The 16,581-nt window shown below is 47.1% G+C and overlaps 1 protein-coding gene across 1 annotated transcript in view; it reads left to right on the top strand.

Annotated features, from left to right (window-relative positions):
* Positions 1–1,334: 1,334 nt before the first annotated feature.
* The window catches only part of PDPN (podoplanin), a 37,179-nt gene continuing 21,932 nt past the window's right edge, over positions 1,335–16,581 (top strand). Inside the window, 3 exon segments of the mRNA XM_010382916.2 lie at positions 1,335–1,352; positions 1,354–1,445; positions 1,447–1,625. Coding sequence (XP_010381218.2) covers positions 1,335–1,352; positions 1,354–1,445; positions 1,447–1,625 — 289 coding nt within the window.

Here is a 16,581-nt window from a genome sequence, read left to right as displayed (position 1 = left end):
CCAGCCTGGGGGACAGAGCGAGACTCCGTCTCAAAAAAAAAAAAAAAAAAAAAAAAAAAAGAAATGCAGAATCTCTCCCTACCCCACAACAGAATTGCACCTGCGTAACCAGCGCCCCAGGTAGATCCGGCTGAGAAGCTATGATGAAGGGTAAGGTTTACCAAACGTTCCTGGGGACAAGTTCTCCTGCGACACTGGTTTAAAATAGGAATTCCCGAAAGGTCTGATTAATGAGTTTGGAGTGGAACCCAGGAAACTGGGTATTTAAAACAATCTCTCCTGCGATTCTTAGAAAGTAAATTTATAATGGGGAGGAGTCAAAGATAAGCGTCTGAAAACAATTTTCACTCAGTGTGGCGCTTCGAGACAGCGTTACGTTCTTTTGTTGAAAGGAATTTATGGCATCTGGGAGTGGAGCAGGGCCCACTTCCCAAACTCCTGTTCTTCTTCTTATTTTAATTCCAACAATTCAGAAGGAATTAAAGTAAAAGACGTAAGTTCTCTGGTTGCTGATATCTGGTACCTGAGATCAAGGCAAGATTGCTTAAACCAGCAAAGTGAGGATTATGGGCGCAAACTCAGGAATAAAGAGGGTGAGCTCGGCCTGGAAGGGGACACAGCTTTGGCGACCAGATGGGTCACCGCTTGGCCCGGCCTAATCCAACTGCGCACGCCGGTGGGCCACAGCATTGCAGCGCTGGATCTCCGGGTCGGGAGAGGCGGATGGAATTCAGCCTCTGTTTCAAAACCGCCAAAGCCACCCGCTCTGCCAAACTCCCCCACCAGCCAGCTCTGGGGCAGCCCCCCGGAGCCCGCCCGCTCCCGTCCCCGGGACAAGGGCGCAATTGACCAGCGCGGGCCGCCTCCGGCCCACCCAGATGACGGCCAACTTTTTTTTTTTTTTTTAAGCCATCAAATTCAATATTTACAGGCACAACCCCATGCTTAGTTCTAAAACTACTGGCCACTCAAGGAACAGTTTACTTCTCACTTCTGCCCATAACAAGAAAAACAGACTTGTGCCTTACTCTTAAAAGAAAAAAAAAAAAAAAAAAGAATAATAAATACAGGTTTTAAAAAATTTATATATAATTTTTAAAACCCCGTTTGTTGCATGTGGTCCCTTTCCCTCCTGTTGCTGAACAGAATAAAAGCCTATTTTGCCAGGGCCCACAGTCCTGGCGGCCCCCGCAGCTGCGGCCCTGTAACTTTAAACCTGGCCTGAGATCATCGTTTTGGCGCCGGCCAAACAGAGCCCGAGGGCGGGCCTAGCGCGCCCGGACGGAGACCACCTTGCGGCCGACCCCGCTCCCCCGCCTCCTCGGGAGAGATAAATGCTGACTCCGCTCGGAAAAGTTCTCAGCTGCAAAGTTTGCTGTCCGGCTGCCTGGGGTTTGGGAAGCTCGGGCACCCTCCCGCGCCGTGGCTCCTGCTTCTACCCCGCCGGCCCCCACCGTCGCGCTCCTCCAGGCTGGGCCTGTGGCCGCGGCGCTTTTTAATCTTCCCCCAGCGCAGAAACTTGCTGCTCGGCCCCCAGGAGAGCAACTCAACGGGAACGATGTGGAAGGTATCAGCTCTGCTCTTCGTTTTGGGAAGCGCATCGCTCTGGGTCCTGGCAGAAGGAGGTAAGACCCCGCGCAAGTGGCTTCCTGCGGTCGCTGATGGGGACGAGCGAGCAGAGACTTGCTGGAATGCCCGGGCCTGGTAGTATTCGAGGTTGTCCAGGGGAGCGCGGGGGAGCTCAGGGTGTGTGCGTGCCAGGCGGCTCAGCGCCGGAGGAGGAGAGGCAGCGGCTTAGCTGGTGCCAGGTCCCAAAGACGCAGCTGCGCGGGTGTGCAGGGAGGAGCCCCGGAATCCACAGGCTGCGAGGTGGGCAGCAGAGGGGGCCTCCCTCCGAGTCGGCAGCGCCAGAGAGATCCGGTGGAAGGTTCACAGTAGGCAGCCCCGCTTGCTGGCAGCAGTGACTGGGGTTTCCTTACCATACGGCGGTGTGTTGGAGGAATACGCACGCCTCGGGAGAAGCTGGCCCCATAGAATCGGGAGGGACGTTCAGGAGGGCTGGGGCCAAGAGGAGGGTTCCCCCCTCTGCGGTGGCCCTGGTCCCCCTTGAGACTACCTAGTCTGGTGCCCTGCCTGTTGGACGCCCTCAGCACCCCATCACTGGACTGGAAGAGGCCTCCTTTATCCTCTTTAGAGAGGATGGTGTATGTGGAAAGGATCCAAGTGGAGGCTTCCAAGCGGTATGAGTGCATAAAGATTGTTACACGTTATGAACATTGAGGTTTAAGTGGGTTTGAGCCACGTGTTCATCTTGGGCAACAACAACAGTGGCTGAATGCCTGTTGCTGACTCCTTAGGCTTTAAATGTATTGGATCCCATGTTGGGGTGGGGGCGTCCACAGCTTCTATTCTCCGTTGTCCTCCCCTGGAGCCTTACCTCTTCCTGCTGGGTTGATGTGTTGGTGGTCTCCGTTGACATCTGTCAACATGTTGTTTCTTTTCTTCGGTTTTTATTTTTATGTTTCCTCAGTAGAACACATGTTCTGAAGGACCCAGCTTACATCCAGCCTTGATTCCCCACCGCCAAAACAATGCCTGGCACATAGTAGTTGCTCACTAAATGTTGGTTGAAGGAATTGTAAGCTAATTCGTGATCTTTGGGGCTGGAGGTTGCTGAGCTGTGCTGTGAAAAGTAAACATTTTCCAAAAATTGAGGATTAACGTAGGCCTAGGCCCAGAGGAATACTTCTTGGAGAGGGAGTGGTTTGCAGGAGGGGTGCTCCTAACCTGGGCTCCTACAGTTGTCCACACAGACAAAAATACCCAATCTCAGGGAAATGATAGAGTGTACTTACTGCTCTGTGCTGGGCTGTCTGCTTCAAAGGGACAGAGCAACTCTTTTTATAGGGGCCATGGGTTATTCGTGGCAGTCCTATCTTTGGAACTTTTCTTTCCACTGGAATATATACAGTTCTGTATTTTCAGTTACATTTCCTTTCTGGCGAGACAATGTGCAAATGACACCGTTTTGTGCTCACCAGGGCAAAGGGGGGGAGTGCCCTCACTTCAGCATCTCAGCCCTGCTAAAGAAAAAGTGGCTGGGTAACATCCTTTGTTTTTGCGCAGGGAAGCTTTAGCTGTGATTCTCTTCAGCCAGCTCCTGAATGTCAAAGGTACTCCTAAAAGATGGCATTAAAACCGAAAAACCATCGTTGGTGCTGGAAACTCCACTACTAAAGAAAGAAGTGGTATGGGGGGCTGGCCGAGTGAGGGTGGGTGCTCAGTTGCCTGGCTGCCAGAGGAGCAGAGTCCCAGCAGGGTTTTTGTCTGAGAATAATGAGCGAGGCGACTTGAATATGGATGAATAACATTACTGAGCGAGGCTATGGTTGGCTTTTGTTGGGGAGCTGGGCTGGGGGGTAATTACGGTGATGAATTTTATGATCCTTTTCATAAGATCCTACACCCTACTGGGTTTCCCCCCTCCAGCGTTATAATCTGGTTCAGTTTTATAATCTGGTCCCATGTGTCATCTCTTTGGGTGTTAGTGGATTCAAAGGAGGTCTGTTGTCCACACATCTGGCGTTTTCTTCCTTTGTCAGGCCCCACCCTCATGCTGAACTTTCATCGGGAAGGCACGTTTTTGGGGCCTCTTCGTTGGACAGTTTATTTTGTGAGATTCTGCAAGCTGCTGCTCGCTGCTAACCCACATGTGCTTTTCCGGGACCAATCCACCCAGGATTAATCATGCGGCCAACAAATTTCCCTGTGATTTCCCCGAAACGCTTGCCAGTTTGGAGGCCCTGAAATCCTCATGAGTTGTTAAAGAGTTTTTGTTGCACTGAAGGCACTTAATAAAGATCAGGTCTGTTAGAGGCTTTGTGAGGGAGGCCTCTGCATTGCACTGGTGTAGAAGATCCAAAATAGCATTGAATATAGAAAAGCATAATTTAAGAAGTGTGTCCAGGCATGAGAAGACTGAATCTGGACGTGGCTGAAGGAACTAAACCCCTGACTTACTTTGGCTTCTGTAAAATAAGCAGCACGTGAGTGACTCTACACTGTAGAATTATAAGGACCCCAAGCCTTGGTGTGACAGTGGAGGGTCAGACCAAGAGAAAAGGACAAGACCATCCTTCCATTCCCATCGCCCGCCACGTGCTAGGAATGTTTCTAGTTACCTCTTTGGATCCTTGTAACACCTGTAAATTACACGCTCTTATCTTGGAATATACCAGAACTGGGTTTGAAAAATAGGTCTAATTTCAAACCTCAAGCTCTTTTTACTACACTACTCTGCCATTAAAAAAAAAAAAAAAAGAGAGAGAGAGAGAAAAAAAGAAGGGCTGGGCACAGTGGCTCATGGCTGTAATCCTAGCACTTTAGGAGGCTGAGGCAGGCAGATCATGAAGTAAGGAGTTCGAGACCAGCCCAGCCAATATAGTGAAACCCCATCTCTACTAGAAATACAAAAATTAGCTGGGCATGGTGGTGTGCGCCTGTAGTCCCAGCTACAGGCTGAGGCAGAAGAATTGCTTGAACCCGGGAGGCGGAGGTTGCAGTGAGCCGAGATCATGCCACTGCACTCTAGCCTGGCAACAGAGCAAGACTTCGTCTCAAAAAAATAAAGAAATACACAAAAAATAAAGAGGTTGAGCTTGAAATTAAAGGTTAACCTCACTTTAAGCCTCTTAACCATAAAAACAAAATTTTCTAAAGATACGAAAATTCTTTTCCATTACATGCTCCCCATAATAATCCTTTTAAGAATGAAATTGTCACAATACATTAAAATAGGATTTATTAATTTATTCTGCAAATAGTTATTAAGCGTTTCCTGAGTTCTTGGTGTGTTACTAGATGCAGAATTTGAACTACATGCACTTTTGAGAGAGGCACACCTCACATTCTAAAGTGTGCCCTGCAGTCCTCACCAGCAAAGCAATGAACATGCACTTTTAAATTCCATCGGCTTATCTGAATATTTGTCATATTTCTGGCTTTGGAGAGCAAGGATGCCAGGTTATAACTTGTGGAAATATGACGGGGGGGAGGAGGAGGAGGGAGCGAGAACTCAACTACTCAGGATTACCCTGGTGAAATTCATGTGACGAATCTGAATCGGATCCTGTAGGGCTCTTCCAGGAAGCCTTGCCACTCTTGGTGCCCCAAAACCTCTCAGGGAAATACCCGGTGTGCACGTTTTATTGAAGAGAATCAACTGATGGAGGGTGCTGGACACTTCCAAGTGGACAGTTATTGCGATGAGTCTTAGGATTCTCATTTGCTGGGCAAGAGGTAAAGCTCCGTGATGAGGCATTTTCATACAAGGGCTGTGAGCTAGAGCCCCGGTGGGGAATAACTGCAATTCTGCCAGTTCCATCCAAGGCAGGAAAACAAGGTGACTGTTTCCTTCCCACATGTCTAACCCCAGCGCCCGTCCACCGGCCCGTTGGCAGCCAGCCAGCTGATGGCAAGTGCCTGAGTGTGGGCCGAAAGAGGTAGGAGGGCTCACCCTCCTTTTCATCTGGCTGAGTGTCTTCCTTGAGAATTGCTCAAAGATGGATTTGTCCTTTGAGGTGAATCAAGCTAAGTGCAGGGGGACGTACGCAGGTATGGCCAACTCGTTCATGTAGCTTTTTGAGGAGCTGAACGCTGACATTGTGAGGCAATGCTAAATTTAATGAACCAGTACCCCCCCCCCCCCCCACCAAACACACACACACACATCCAGAGAAAGATGTGCTCTTGACCCCTGTCCAGAGGGGCCAGGCCACAAAGTGTCCCAGGCAGTAGAGGGAGACCAACCCTGAGCCACTGGGGTAATAATCACCATTGTTAATGTTTGCAGCATGTACAAATGCCAGTTACGCAGAGTGTAAATGGGAAGCAGGAACGGGGCATGGGAGAATATTTTTAACATATTGATGAGGACAGGGCACTTCCCACAGTTCATCAGGGTGTCTCCATCCAGGAGAACACAACACAACTCGTATTTAAAAAGCTGCGATACAGCAAATATTGTCCTGCCCAAAAGAGAAGGGAATCCATTTGCCTAGAAGAGGAGAAGAAAGAGAATTTGCTGATGTTTAAACTTTCCCTGCCCAAAGAATGAACTGATTTAACAAATATTTATTATTATATCTATAATTATATATAAATTAACATAAATATACAATTATATATAAATTCATATATGTAAATGTATATAATTATATATATATATTCATATGTAAATACATATGTAATTATATATAAATTCACATACAAATATAATTATATATAAATTTGCATAGATAAATACATATAATTATGTATAAATCATATATAAATATATATAATTATATATAAATTCATATATATAAAAACATATATGTGTGTATATATATTTTTGAGACAGGGTCTCACTCTGTCACCCAGGCTGGAGTCCAGTAGCACTATCTCGGCTCACTGCAGCATTGACCTCCCAGGCTCAAGCGATCTTCCCTCCTCAGCCTCCTGAGTAGCTGGGACCACAGGTGTGCACCACCACACCCGACTGTTTTTGTATTTTTAGTAGAGATGGAGTTTCACCATGTTGCCCAGGCTGCTCTCAAACTCCTGAACCTGCCTTGGCCTCAAAGAGTGCTAAGATTAGAGTTGTGAGCCACCGCACCCAGCCAGCAAATATTTATTGAATAGCTACAGTGTAAGTCAGGCAGTGGGGGACAAGGCAAACCCTTACCCTGCTTATAGTTAGTAGGGAAGGTGTCATGTGTGGTGTCTGGGGGTATTCTGATCTCAATCAAGGTGGTTCTATGATGAATCAGAGATCTCTGTTTTGTCACAGTCTGGAAATGTATTCCACCTAACAACTCCATCCTTTGCTTTTGTTGTAAATACAAAAAATAGCATCTTGGAGGTATCTGACTCCTGAGAAGGGCATGCCTTGGACAGCAAATATGCATACAAAGCGTTTGAAAACAATTTCCTGTTCTAAATAAACTATTTGGTTTTCTGGCCTCTTGTGAGCTTGGCTAATGGGAAGCAGTTTGTTCGGAGTCAAATCTCCCCATCATATTAAATGTGAATCTGTAAAGCTAAGGGATCTAGATTCTGAGTGGCTGATGTTAATAGCACTAACAGTATAATAACAGCTAGCACTTAGTGTGTGTGAACCCCTTTCTAAGCCCTGTTTCATTCAGTCCTCACAACAGACTACTCGGCTGGAGCTTCTTGTATTTTATAGAGGAATTAAGAGACTCAGTGAGGTTCAGTAGCCCACACACAGACACAGAGCTTGTAAATGGTAGCAGTGAGATGTACACCCAGGCTGCTCAACCCTAGAGCCCACACCTCTAACCACTTAGCTACACAATCAGCTATCCTTGGAATAGCTTGAATCCATGCCACTGAGGACACCCAGAAAAGTGAGAGGTTGATTCCTTCAAGTACTTACTACCTTACAGCAGCAAACCACTTGAATTGATTGAATGATTGATTGAGTGATTGAGATGGAGTCTTGTTATGTCGCCCAGGCTGGAGTTGTGATCCCAGCTCACTGCAACCTCCGCCCCCCCCCCCCAGGTTCCAGCAATTCTCTTGCCTCAGCCTCCCTGGTAGCTGGGATTACAGGCATGTGCCACCACATCTGGCTAATTTTTGTATGTTTAGTAGAGACGGGGTTTCACCATGTTGGCCAGGCTGTCCTTGAACTCCTGACCTCAAGTGATCTACCCGCCTCAGCCTCCCAAAGTGCTGAAATTACAGGCATGAGCTACCGCGCCCGACCACCACTTGTTATTTTTACAAACATGTTTTTTTTTCCGGCTTATATTAACTTTGTTTGTTGCATACATAATGCTGATGATGAGTATACTCAATGCTGGGAGTACCGAATCAAGGATGCTGTCCCTCTCCCCTTAAGCATTTACAGAGCACACACATTAAGTTAGAGAGGAAGCATATGCTGTGATTGCAGCTTGCAGAGAGAGGCAAGACAGGTGTGTGTTTTCTACACATGTAGAAAGAACATACAAGGCAACAGATAAAGTCGTGTCCTGCGTGGCACATGCTGTTGTCTGTTGCTAGGGATTTAGAGATAAGAGAGAATCTTGGAGTTGGGAGGAGCTGGAAAAAGCCTTGTGAGGAAGATGCAATTTGACTTTGGCTGTGAAAAATGGTGGGGTGGTTGGACCAGGTGGCAGGGACAGTTGGTCTAGGCAGAAGAAATGGCTTGAGCAAATGCGAAGAAATTAGATCGGTCCGGGCTTTTTGTGGGAAGAGTCGTGGGCATTGAGGGCTGGCAAGAGTGGTGAAGGTTGGGGGTTAGGAGAGTTGAGTTGGGCAACGGCAGGAAATTGGGGAGACAGATGAGTCCATGCTGAGTGGAAGGGCGGATCTTTTTCTATAGGCAGAAATAGAGAATGGGAGTGGCTCATGAATGCTGGTTGTCAGAAGATAATTAGTGAGGAAGGAGCCATAGGAGACTGAATCTAGTTTGTGAGACCAGTCTAGGGGCAGGTGCGATGGTGGGGGTGGGGGTCAGGAGGTAAAGAGGCAAAACGTGGTGACAACAGAAAGTGGGGATAAGACCAAATTTCTTTTCTTATCTTTTTCTTTCTTCCTTTCCTTTCCTTTCCTGTCCTGTCCTGTCCTGTCATTTCTTTTTGAGATGGAGGCTCACTCTGTTGCCCAGGCTGGAATGCAATGGCATGATCTTGGCTCACTGCAACCTCTGCCTCCTGGGTTCAAGCGATTCTCCCTGCCTCAGCCTCCTGAGTAGCTGGGATTACAGGCATCCGCCACCACACCCGGCTAATTTTTGTGTTTTTAGTAGAGATGGGGTTTCATCATATTGGTCAGGCTGGTCTCGAACTCCTGACCTCGTGATCTGCCCACCTCAGCCTCCCAAAGTGCTGGGATTACAGGCGTGAGCCACTGCTCCCAGTGAGACCAAATTTCTAGGAATAAGAGCCAGCAAGACTTACAGTTCAGCATTTCCTGACTTGTTACTAGTCACCTCTTAGAGCACTCACGACTATATTCACACGTTTAAATTGATATTAATTCATATACCATAAAATTAATCCATTTAAAGCAAACAATTCAGTAGTCTTCAGTATAGTGACACAGTTACGCAACCATCACCACTATCAATTTTAGAACATTTTCTTTTTCTTTTTCTTTCTTTCTTTTTTTTTTTTTTGAGACAGAGTCTTGCTCCGTTGCCCAGGCTGGAGTGTGGTGGCGTAATCTTGGCTCACTGCAAGCTCCGTCTCCCGGGTTCACGCCACTCTCCTGCCTCAGCCTCCAGAGTAGCTGAGACTACAGGCACCCGCCACCACGCCCAGCTAATTTTTCTGTACTTTTAGTAGAGACGAGGTTTCATCGTGTTGGCCAGGGTGGTCTCTATCTCCTGACCTCGTGATCCGCCTGCCTCGGCCTCCCAAAGTGCTGGGATTACAGGCGTGAGCCACCGCGCCCAACCAATTTTAGAACATTTTCATCACGCCCCTTTCCCAAAAGCGCCAAACCATCAGCAGTCATTCCCATTTCCTTCTCACCCTAGACCCTGACCACCATCGATCTACTTTCTGTCTCTATGGATTTGCTTATTCTAGATATTTCTTATCACTGGAATCATGCAATATATGACCTTTTGTGCCTGGCTTCGTTTACTTAGCATGATGCTTACAAGGTTCATCCATGTTACATAGCGTGCACCAGAATTTCGTTCTTTTTAAAAACATTTTTTAAGGCCGGGCGCGGTGGCTCAAGCCTGTAATCCCAGCACTTTGGGAGGCCGAGACGGGCGGATCACGAGGTCAGGAGATTGAGACCATCCTGGCTAACACGGTGAAACCCCATCTCTACTAAAAATACAAAAAACTAGCCGGGCGAGGTGGCGGCAGCCTGTAGTCCCAGCTACTCGGGAGGCTGAGGCAGGAGAATGGCGTAAACCCAGGAGGCGGAGCTTGCAGTGAGCTGAGATCCGGCCACTGCACTCCAGCCCGGGAGACAGAGCGAGACTCCGTCTCAAAAAAAAAAAAAAAAAACATTTTTTAGAGATAAGGTCTTGCTCTGTCACCCTGGCTGAATAGCGGTGACACAATCATAGCTCACTACAGCCTCAGATTCCTGGGCTGAAGCCATCCTCCTGCCTCCGTCTCCCAAGTAGCTGGGACTACAGGCTCATGCCACCACACCAAGTTTGTTCAACTTTTTGAGGAACTGACATTCTGTTTTCCAAAGTGACTGTGCTATTTACAGTTCCACCAACAATGCATGGTGTTCTGGTTTCTCCACATCCTCACCAACACTGTTTTCTTTCTCTGTGTGTGTGTTTACGTTGTAGCCATTCTACTGCATATGAAATGACATCTCGTAGTTTCAATTTGCATTTTCCTAATGATTAGTGATGCTGAGCATCTTTGTATGCACTTCTTAGCCAATTATATATCTTTGGAGATATGTTTGTTTAAATCCTTTGCTCACTAAAGTTGGGTTGCTTTTATATTGTTGATTGAAAGCCTCCTTTGATCGAGACCATCCTGGCTAACCCAGTGAAACCCCGTCTCTACTAAAAAAATACAAAAAAAAAAAAAAAAAAAAAAAACTAGCCGGGCGAGGTGACGGGCGCCTGTAGTCCCAGCTACTTGGGAGGCTGAGGCAGGAGAATGGCCTAAACTCGGGAGGCGGAGCTTGCAGTGAGCTGAGATCCGGCCACTGCGCTCCAGCCTGGGCGACAGAGCGAGACTCCGTCTCAAAAAAAAAAAAAAAGAAAAGAAAAAAAAGAAAGCATCCTTTATATATTCTAGATATTAGACCCTTAAATGTATGAATTGCAGACCTTTCTCCCATCCTATGGACTGGGTTGTCTTTTCAATTTCTTGATAGTGACCATTGAGTAACGTTTAAAATTTTGGTGAAGTTAAATGTGTCTGTTTTTTTGCTTGTCCTGTTGGCGGTGCGTCATCTAGGAAGGTATTGCCTAGTCCAAGCTTTACAGGGGTTTACTTTTATAGTTTTAGCTCTGATATTTGGGTCTTTGATTCATTTAGAGTTCATTTTTGTGTGGGCCATGAAGTAAAGGCCCAACTCCATTCTTTTGCGTGTGGGTATCGAGTTGTCAAGATACCATTTGTTGAAAAGATGATTTTTTTTTTTTTTTTGAGACTGAGTTTCGCTCTTGTTGCCTAGGCTGGAGTGCAATGGCACGGTCTCGGCTCACTGCAACCTCCGCTTCCTGGGTTCAAGCAATTCTCCTGCCTCAGCCTCCAAGTAGCTGGGATTACAGGCACGCACCACCACGCCTGGCTAATTTTTGTATTTTTTAGTAGAGTTGGGGTTTCTCCATGTTGGTCAGGCTAGTCTCAAACTCCTTACCTCAGGTGATCTGCCCGCCTCTGCCTCCCAAAGTGCTGGGATTACAGGCGTGAGCCACTGTGCCTGGCCGAAAAGATGATTCTTTCTTCACTGAAGAATCTTGGCACCTCTGTCAAAAATCAATTACCCACAAATGTATAGGTTTAATTCTGGATTAAATTGATCTATATGCCTATGCTTCTACCAGTAGCACTGTCTTGATTACTGCCGCTTTACAGTGAGTTTTGAAATGGAAGTATGAGTCTACTTTGTCTTTACCAAGATTGCTTTGGTGATTCTCCTCTCTGTATTTTAATTATTTGTGTACATATCTTGTCTCTTAGAGAAGAGAGTGCTTAAAAGAGCACATGGTAGGTACGTAGTAAACATTTGGCAGGAAGAAGAGGGAGGAAACAGGATAGACGCATAGGAATGACAGAAAACAGATAATAGAAGCATAAAAAATCAGGAGAGATGAGAGATTAGGAACCAACTTGGTAAGGAAAAGGCATTTATATGCCTGGCTCTAGATATGGTGAGTTTGAGGTAAATAGTAAGACATCCAAATTGATGTATCTGATGAATACCTGGGAAGATAGTCATCTAAAAGAGTGTCAGAGCTAAGCCCTGGAGATGAAGTTTATTGCCTGAATTTCCCCTACATTAGAACAAAGGGAGAAAAATGGCAAGGGAAGAACAGAAGAGATCCTCTTAGCCAAAAACAACTACTTTCTAAAAATCTACCAAAGCACACTTCAAGGTCCTAAACCAGGCTTGGGATCGAGGCCAAGGATGCTAGTGGAAAAGGCCACATTCTGCACATTCCTGCAGGCCTTGTCCTCCTGGGCTCACAGCTGGGCTGTCTGAGCTGCGTGGGGTGGACGGTGAGGTCAGATGCAAAGGGGCTTCTTGTGTCACTCTTGGAAAATCAGGGCCTGCTCAGCTGACAGCCCTGAGTGAATCAGCTCAGATTTCCATTCAATTTCCGAGCAGATGGCAAGTGCTTCCCAAACACACCCCACTGAGAAGCTCTGCTCCAGGACAGCACTTCTAAAGCAGGTTTTTGTCATTTGGTACTACGTGGCCCTCCCTACAAGGGGAATGTTCATGACGCCAGCCTTAGCTGAGTTCCAGAAAAGTTTATTACAGAGCTGTGATTTCAGTCTACGAAACTGTGAACTCATTTCCTCTTGGACTGAGAATGTTCTGCTTTGGTCAAGAGAAAAACATATCCCCAGGTTGAGTAATCTTGGTTGAAGCTGTAATCAGCAGCCTCTGATGTGAACACTGAGCAGTTCTGAGCCATGTTTGTGCTTGATGAGTGTGTTCATTTCACTGCCACGAACTCTAAAAATGATGAATGTCATTCATCCATTCATTCGGGCAGCAGAGACTGTGCTAGTGGCTGGGCCATAAACTTACAGCAGGGTGGGGCCTTGCCCTCAAGGAACTTGCAGATGCTGGTAGGGAGAAGGTAGTAAATGCCAAAATGTTATCAAATTCTATGCTAGTTTAGAGGAAATTACTTCCTCCTGGCAACTTGGAAGAGCTCTGAAGGGAAGGGGGTTTTACCTGGGCAATGAAGGAGAGGTGGGGTTTGAAGGGCACTGATAGAGCTAAAAGATGAACCTGCAGGTGCCCTTGGCAGCCCCTCCTCAATAATCTACAGAAGCTACCATCTAGGGCAGCTCAGTCTACTCCAGACCTTTCTTTAGGAGTAGAGAGGAATATAACCAGGAGCTTGTCAAGAGTAATTGGTGCCTGTGAAGACACAGTGGTTGGGAACATGGGTTTGAGAGTCTGAATAGACGGTAATGTCTAATCCATGCATTGACACTTGCTCATTTCATGGGCAGTTGACTTAACCTCGCAGCCTCACCATTGTCAGCTAAAAAATGAGATGATACTAGTTTGCGAGACTTCTGTAAAGAACAAGAGAGCGGCCGGTCACAGTGGCTCACGCCTGTAATCGCAGCACTTTCGGAGGCCTGAGGTGGGTGGATCACGAGGTCAGGAGATCGAGACCACCCTGGCTAACAACATTGAAATCCCCGTCTCTACTAAAAATAATAATTAAAAAATTAGCCAGGTGTGGTGGCGGGCGCCTGTAGTCCCAGCTACTCAGGAGGCTGAGGCGGGAGAATGGCGTGAACCCAGGGGGCAGAGCTTGCAGTGAGCTGAGATCGCACCACTGCACTACAGCCTTAGTGACAGAGCGAGACTCCGTCTCAAAAAAAAAAAAAAAAAAAAAGTTCAAGAGAACATGCACTTGACACCACAGTTTGCACAGTCTCCTGTAAATCCAACAAATAGCACTCGTTATTAAAACACCTTGTGGATTGCCTTAGAGGTTAAATGCAAAGATCTGTGAAAGACACACATGAGATTTCAGTTCCTTTCCCTCTTGAAAGGGGAGAGAGGATAGATCTGACTGAGAGAGAATGTCATACCTGTATTATGTCGTAAGGATCTTATATCCTGTCCGTTCTTGATAGTGTGGCTGTGAGCAAAACATCAATATTCAATTTGCCTAGTGACTTAATGTGACTCCTTGCTATTGAAAGGAAAATGGAGTCCCTCTCACTGGCCCCTCTTCTTCATTGCCCAGTTCAGCTGCAGAAACCCTGAAAATGCTGCCCTCAACTTTGGGAGGTGACCTAGAGGGGACACCCCCCCGCCCACCAAGAGCCCAAAGCAAACTCTAGGGCGTGGGGTACTGTGCAGACTGCCTCCCAGCTTGAACTCAGGGAACGTGGTTTTACATCTTCACGTGCTGGGTTTCTCCTGATTTCTCCAGAGGAACTAGTGACACGCATCTGATCTCCTCAGCTTTGACATGTTTCTCTTACATTTTACGGAAGAGTCCCATGCCCCCAGTGCTGATAGCACACAGTCAGGTCTCATCTCATCATTGGCCTCAGCCTGCAGGGGCCGACAGGACCTGCCACAGTGAGTGGACATGGTGTTGCTCGTGCGAAATCGAACGGCAGCACAGCCAAGTTTCCCCTCGCAGGTGCTGTGCTATCTTCAGCTACGCCATCTCTTTCATTATGGGGGAAGGTGTTTAACAACTCCGGGGTGAAGCCTGGTGGACAGTGGCAGGGACATAAATACAGAAGATAATTTTAAAGAAGTGTTCTGGCCAGGTGCAGTGGCTCACACCTGTAATCCCAGGACTTTGGGAGGCTGAGGTGGGCAGATCACCTGAGGTCAGGAGTTCGAGAGCAGCCTAGTCATCATGATGAAATCCCGTCTCTACTAAAAATAAAAAAAAAATAGCCGGGTGTGGTGGCAGGTGCCTGTCATCCCAGCTACTTGAGAGGCTGAGGCAGGAGAATCGCTTGAATCCAGGAGGTGGAGGTTGCAGTGAGCCAAGATCGCGCCACTGCATTCCAGCCTGGGTGACAGAGCGAGACCCTGTCTCAGAAAAAAATGTTCTACCTGAATGTATAAATGTACTTGTGCTGTCACTCAACAGGCATCTACTAAATACCTACCATGGTGCCAGACTAGCAATCTATGGGGGAGTGTGGACTTTAGTTAGCGCTATGTATGCCTGGAGGAAGATTCAGTGAGGGGACATGTCTGTGGGTGCAGAGTGGCAGGCAGGCCAAAGCCTAGATTAATTCACAGTTCTCTAGATTTTCCAGGGCCAAACTTTTGGTCCAGTAAGCAGTTTACCAGGCTCCATGGAAGGGGTGAAGGGGGAAGAAAGTTCACTGGCCGCATCAGTGATTATGCGGATCACACCCAGTGGCCACTGGAAGTTGAGGGCCCACAGCTCTGGGTTAGGGAGTGGCTTTCTTTGTGTAAAGAAGCTTTGGGACTTCAAAAGTTAGTGGTTGCATCAGTAGTCCAGACGAGGTCAGGCGTGTTCAGGGTGGTGTGGCTGTAAGCAAAGCATCAATATTCCAAAGGAAGGCTTCAACACTAGGTCAGGAGATGGGCCAGGCTATGGGACACACGGGGCAACTCAAAAGGTGTGGTTGAGGCCGGACGCGGTGGCTCACGACTGTAATCCCAGCAAGGAGGCCGAGACGGGCAGATCATGAGGTCAGGAGATCGAGACCATCCTGGCTAACATGGTGAAACCCCGTCTCTACTAAAAATCCAAAAAAATTAGCTGGGCGTGGTGGCAGGCTCCTGTAGTCCCAGCTGCTCGGGAAGCTGAGCCAGGAGAATGGCGTGAACCCAGGAGGCGGAGCTTGCAGTGAGCCGAGATCGCGCCACTGCACTCCAGCCTGGGCGACAGAGCGAGACTCTGTCTCATTTAAAAAAAAAAAAAAAAAAAGGTGTAGTTGAGAGAGGGAAAATTCTAATGCCTTTCTCCTGATTGCGGGAACCTACTTCATGATGACTAAGGGAAGCAACAGCAAACAGCGAAGTTTGGGACATTTTTGAACTGAGCTGAAGGACTGTAGAGATATGTGAGCACCTCAGTGACTGCAGTAGGTGGTTGGCAGAGGCTGGAAAATGTTGGAGGTTGGCACCTTTCTACGGTTTGGGGTGTGTTTATTTTCAGGCTTTTGGGCTCAGTTTTGAGATGTGATAGAAAAATAACATACAAAAGCCTGTGTCTGGGCAAAGGAACAGAAGTAGGTGTTTTTGTCTTCCAAATAGACATTTTAACATCTCTTCAAAAGCATAACTTTATCTCAAATGTAATTGGGGAGGTGCTGGAATTAATTATTAGTTATCCTAGACTTTGTTTTATAGGGGAAAATCAGAACTTCCTAGAATATGAATTAAAAAAAATTCTGCTTCTCAGCAGCCACAAGTCATTCCAATACCATTTCATCATCCGTCTACAAAGACATATTTATTTGTGCATTTATTTATTTATTTAAAAAAATTTTTTTGAGATGGAGTCTTGCTCTGTGGCCCAGGCCAGAGTACAGTGGTGCGATCTCAGCTCACTGCAAGCTCCACCTCCAGGGTTCACGCCATTCTCCTGCCTCAGCCTCCCGAGTAGCTGGGACTACAGACGCCCGCCACCACTCCCGGCTAATTTTTTGTATATTTAGTAGAGATGGGGTTTCACCGTGTTGGCCAGGATGGTCTCGATCTCCTGACCTGGTGATCTGCCCGCCTCAGCCTCCCAAAGTGCTGGGATTACAGGCATGAGCCACCATGCCCGGCCTACTTGTGCATTTAGACACTTGGGCAGCCCAAGATGCTAGAAAACACTGAGCAACATGAAAGACTCCTTTAATCTGTTGACTAATACCCCAGGTT

Source organism: Rhinopithecus roxellana, chromosome 12, assembly GCF_007565055.1.
Source record: "Rhinopithecus roxellana isolate Shanxi Qingling chromosome 12, ASM756505v1, whole genome shotgun sequence".
Classification (NCBI taxonomy): domain Eukaryota; kingdom Metazoa; phylum Chordata; class Mammalia; order Primates; family Cercopithecidae; genus Rhinopithecus; species Rhinopithecus roxellana.
Note: the sequence above shows the minus strand (reverse complement) of the source record. Positions and strands in the feature narration are given on the sequence as shown.